At 36.2% G+C, this 4,792-nt stretch overlaps 1 protein-coding gene across 1 annotated transcript; it reads left to right on the top strand.

Moving 5' to 3' along the window:
• The first annotated feature begins 337 nt into the window (after window positions 1-337).
• On the top strand, window positions 338-4,498 carry LOC123314128. Its single transcript, XM_044899247.1, has 7 exons — window positions 338-572; window positions 629-797; window positions 851-1,035; window positions 1,091-1,222; window positions 3,483-3,719; window positions 3,833-4,058; window positions 4,194-4,498. The coding sequence occupies exons 1-7, from the start codon at window positions 342-344 to the stop codon at window positions 4,496-4,498; spliced, it is 1,485 nt and encodes a 494-aa protein (XP_044755182.1). The 5' UTR covers window positions 338-341.
• The last annotated feature ends 294 nt before the right edge of the window (window positions 4,499-4,792 follow it).

Genomic DNA, 4,792 nt, shown 5'->3' with positions numbered 1-4,792 from the left:
GACGGTTTTCTGTATGAGCCCTTTATTTTTCACTTCAAGTTTTATATGATCCTGGATCCTGTACATGTTATCACTATTGTGTACGAAGAGTGCTAAAAACTCTTAATCCCTCAAGTAGACAAGCATCTTGACAAATTTCACTCGCATCAGTACGAATGCCACGACCCGAAAAAAAGAAACCGAATATTCTAACACAGAAATTTCATTCAGTATCGGCGCTAAGCAAATGTCAATCACGTATAACCCCAATCTTGATTTGGTTTCAATTTCCGTCTACTACTTGATATAAATTGTCTGTTTCATATTATCGAGCATCATTGTCATTTGGTTAATTAGACAGTATGGTCAGTTTGAAATCAGTTCTGGCTTTAGCGGCCCTCGTATGCATTTGCAACGCTGACCAATCTGCTGTGGAGGTAGTACAGGATATATTCTATGGTTGTGTTCAAGATTTATCCGTTAGTTGTGTCAAACCGAAGTCCTTGAGATGGATTGACGAGGTATCTGACAAACCAGTCATCAAGATCACTGAAGATCTTGTAATTGTGAAGAAGGATGCACCAGAACCTGAAGTAAGTATCGAGCAAAACTTATGTGGCGAAAATTTCATGAATTCGTTTCGTTACAGCAACAGAGAGGAATGTCTGACGATATCCTTGACAAATTTGAGGACTTCATCCAATCTCACGAATTGGTAGCCAGAGTACCTCAAATCCTCCGCAACGATGGACCATTAGGATCTTTGCTACCAAGAAGTTTCCAAGCTGAAGACCTTAAAGTTCCCCTTGCTGTCACTGGTAACTATCTCTTATTGAAGTCAACTTCAAATTTAATTTCTCAATTCTTTCAGGTCGTTCTAAATTGGTGAAAAAGGTCATCGTTCCTTTCTTGTTGGGTTTGAAATTCAAAACAGCTGTTTTGGTACCTCTGGCTTTGGCATTGATTGCTCTCAAAACGTGGAAGGCTCTCACTTTGGGTCTCCTCTCTATGGTCCTAACTGGAGCTTTACTCATCTTCAAGTTCACCAAACCAAAAGTATACATCTTCGAAAAAAAACTTGTATTCATCTAATCCAAATGTAATTTTCCAGGTTGTCAACTATGAAGTCATCCACTACCCCCACCATCACCATGATCACCATATTGAACACATTCCACAAACTGGGTGGGCTGAACCACCAACATATGGAAGACAATTTTCTGCTCAAGAAATGGCTTATAATGCTCAACTGTGAAAAAAATAAAAAACAGATTATTTATTGTTAATTTATTGAATAAAGTATTGAAATCAAAGTATCCTGTTTTTCATAGTTTATAGGGAACAATTCAGTTGTTTTGATTCTGCTGAACGAGAATTCAAAATAATTCAGTTTCATCCAGGCCTTGGTACTCTCAGAAAATATTCAGATCCAAAAATTTTACCAACATGTAGTTTATTCTTACACTCCTTGAATAAAAAATTATTGTTTATAACTATTTTCTATAAATGCAATTTGCAATTATCGGAATACAGAAGATTTGCACTTGAGATGGCATGTTTTGAATGCTGCAATTTTTTTAGGCTTCGTTCAAACTTTGTGATCATTGTAGAGTGATAATAATATGTCCTTACCATCCATGAGAAGCTGGTAAAGATAATACAGAAGTCTGTTTGCTATTTGAAAAAATAATGAATGATGTACAACTCGTTAAGAATACCAGTTCAATGGCCATTTCAATTTTCGAGGAAAATAGGTACTTTTGGTCATAATTATAAGCAAGAAATGTTTTCAGTGCTTGGATCCAAAATTCGTTATTTATATCTAAAAAAAATTACCTAAGACACATTAATATCTGATTTCTCATGGAAAAAACGATTGATATATTTCTAATGGTTTCTAAACCACTGAAGAATTTTTTCCAGACGAGTCTTGTAAATGTTTCTACCGTTTTTTTCAGAAGAAATGAAGAAAAATTGTTGTTCCTGCAGAATCACTTTTTTTCGATAGGGTAGGTGATTCGAATTCGTTGAATAGTCAGATCAGATTTCAGATTAGAGCCAGAAATGATTGTTTAATTGAAGTGGCCCTATACTAATTACAGAATGTCGATTGTAGATAGCGGTTATGCCATGAGAATTAGGTAAACTACCCAGAGCATATCTAGAAGTAGAGTTTTTGGTTGAAAAACGTTGGTGAAACATTTATTCTTTCATATACTTAAGCAGATAAATGAACCTTGATTTGATGAATCTGGAAGTCAACAGGTTTTTTGGCTAGTCAACAGCAACATTCATGAGGCTAGTAAAATATACAATTATGAGAACACGTAAAACAAGATAAACCTGGTGAATAATATTTCATCCGAAACGTCAGTGAAAAGTTGGCCATGTATTAGATATTCGAATTATTATGAAGTGGCATGTGGTTCTGGAATAAAAACTGAATTCAACATGAATTTTGCTGATTTTTCACTTCGAAGGAAAGGATACAAACAAGAATTTTGAGAAGTCCTATCCATCATTTTTGGATTAAACTTCGTACACTGGCCTCGAGGCTAGATTTGCATAAATCAATAAAACTTTGGTGTTGCAATATTCCCTTTTTCATTTTTACATTGATTCTGATTATTTAATTGGGAACTCCATTCGAATCTTTTATTGATCGATATTTTGTTCAGAGCGTGTTCTTAATTTTTTGAAACTGTGCCTGATTTGACATTCCTCGATATATTTCTTTTATTTTCTTTTAGTTCGTCATTTCTCACCTTTTAATTTCTGCGAAAATCTATCTCAAGTCGATTCCATGCATGAATTTCTTGAATTCTTCTAAGAAAATCATTCTTTTCTTATTTAATGATTAAAAATGCCTGGTGATTGTTTGATATACGAGTCAAGAATTTCAAATCGGTAACCAAATACTCTTCAAATGAAATTATTATGAATCCTTAAGAGATATGCAAAATATACATTGAGTCTGAAAATCTTGCCCACGATAAAGACGTACAACAAAGTTTAATAATATGTATCTGCAGAATGTCGGTGTTTTGAAAATATCTTGGTTTGATATTCGAGTTCAATTCCAAACTTTTGGTTCACTCTGCCACATAGATGTCTCTCCCTGATTTTCAGAAGAAACTGAGTTATAGTCTGAATTCAAAAACGATATTTTAGAAGCAGAATCTGATATTTTTCGAAAGACCTAAAATTTTTTTTAATCTTCAACGAAAGGAGGATATTCCTATGGTTGGTTCTTAAGAAAAACAGGGAAAGTAACCCCATTCCTACGTCTGGTCTTGTCCTAGATCCAAAACCGACAACGGAACTAAAATTCAGTCACAAACTTCTTCCTAATTAACATTCAAGGAAGACACCCGCATTCATGAATCCCATCATATGGCTTACCATATCGAAATGGACAATTGATTGTCTTCGATTTCTTCGATCTGAACTAGTTCAATGATTCGGGTATAAATTGTTCGGGGTGTGTTCATTATCCTCATTAGTTATCGGCTATTCGCACAGTCAAAATCATGAGGTACTTTGGTGCGTTCGTTGTTCTCGTAGCTGTCGTAGCAGCAGCAAAGGCTTCACCGGCTAAGCAGCAGCAATGGGAAGATCTGTTTCCTCAAATCAACATGGAGGAGATGAGAAGCATGTGCGATGGAGACGATCCCATATCCTGCCTGAAGCTGAAGGCTATTTCTTTCCTGAACAACATCTTCCAACTGGATAACTACAAGGTATTAACAATATTTTTTCAGATAAATCTATACCATCCAGCATCTCAAAAATTCCTATTATTCAATCCTCTATCAACCATCACTTCATGCCACTATACTATTCCATTTTGCAGCTTTCAGACAGCGTCGAAATCAACAAAAACAGCTACAGGTCCAACGACATCTCCGCAAGAAGCGAAGCCTCCGTTGGCGATAAGATCGAGAACTACATCAAAAGCCACGACGTCACTTTCAAATTCCCCGCCCTTGACTCAGAGGTAACCGTAGATGCCAGGAATTTGGACAGCGACTCCTTAGACGTAAAGCTGAGGTTCAACTCTGGCACCGAAGTCGTGGAAGGTAAAAATTATTTGTCACAAATATCGAATATCATAAGCACGATAATGTTCATAAGAGCCGTATGGAACTTCATAGCATCATTCACTGGACTTTTCCAATTTTAACTGAAGGTCTTATACGAATGTGAAATTTCAGCAAGGAAGTCCAAGCTGAAGAAGATTCTGTTCCCAATTTTGACCTTCGTTCTCCTCAAGGCCATCACTCTGGTGCCTCTTGCTCTTGGAGTGCTTGGATTGAAGGCCTGGAACGCCCTTCAACTGTCTTTCTTCTCTTTCATTGTCTCCGTCGGGTTGGCAGTGTTTCAACTCTGTAAGAAAATAGCCGCTGATAATGCACCACCTCAGATTGCTGCTCATGCACCATGGGAACCAACTTCCTACGCTGCCAGGTCTTTCAACGAAGACGCTCAGAATATTGCTTATTCTGCCTATGTACAGTAATGATACTTTGAAGCTACGATATTTATTTTTTATTTATTGATGCGAGTGTGTAAATAAAGATTTAAAAGCAAAATTTTTCTAGTTATTGAGACAAAAATATAATTTATGATCAAAAAATTTGAATCCCAATACCATATATGATATAAACAACTCTCAATCAGACATAAACCATCAGAGACTGGTGAGTGAAGAATTTCAGAAGATACAGAGTACTCCCAGATTAAATTTCAATCGATATAAGCCATCATCATTGAACACCGAGAAATATTCATCAGTATTCTCCCACATAATATC

This window comes from Coccinella septempunctata, chromosome 5 (genome assembly GCF_907165205.1).
Source record: "Coccinella septempunctata chromosome 5, icCocSept1.1, whole genome shotgun sequence".
NCBI lineage: Eukaryota > Metazoa > Arthropoda > Insecta > Coleoptera > Coccinellidae > Coccinella > Coccinella septempunctata.
This window is presented reverse-complemented; position numbering and strand designations above follow the sequence as displayed.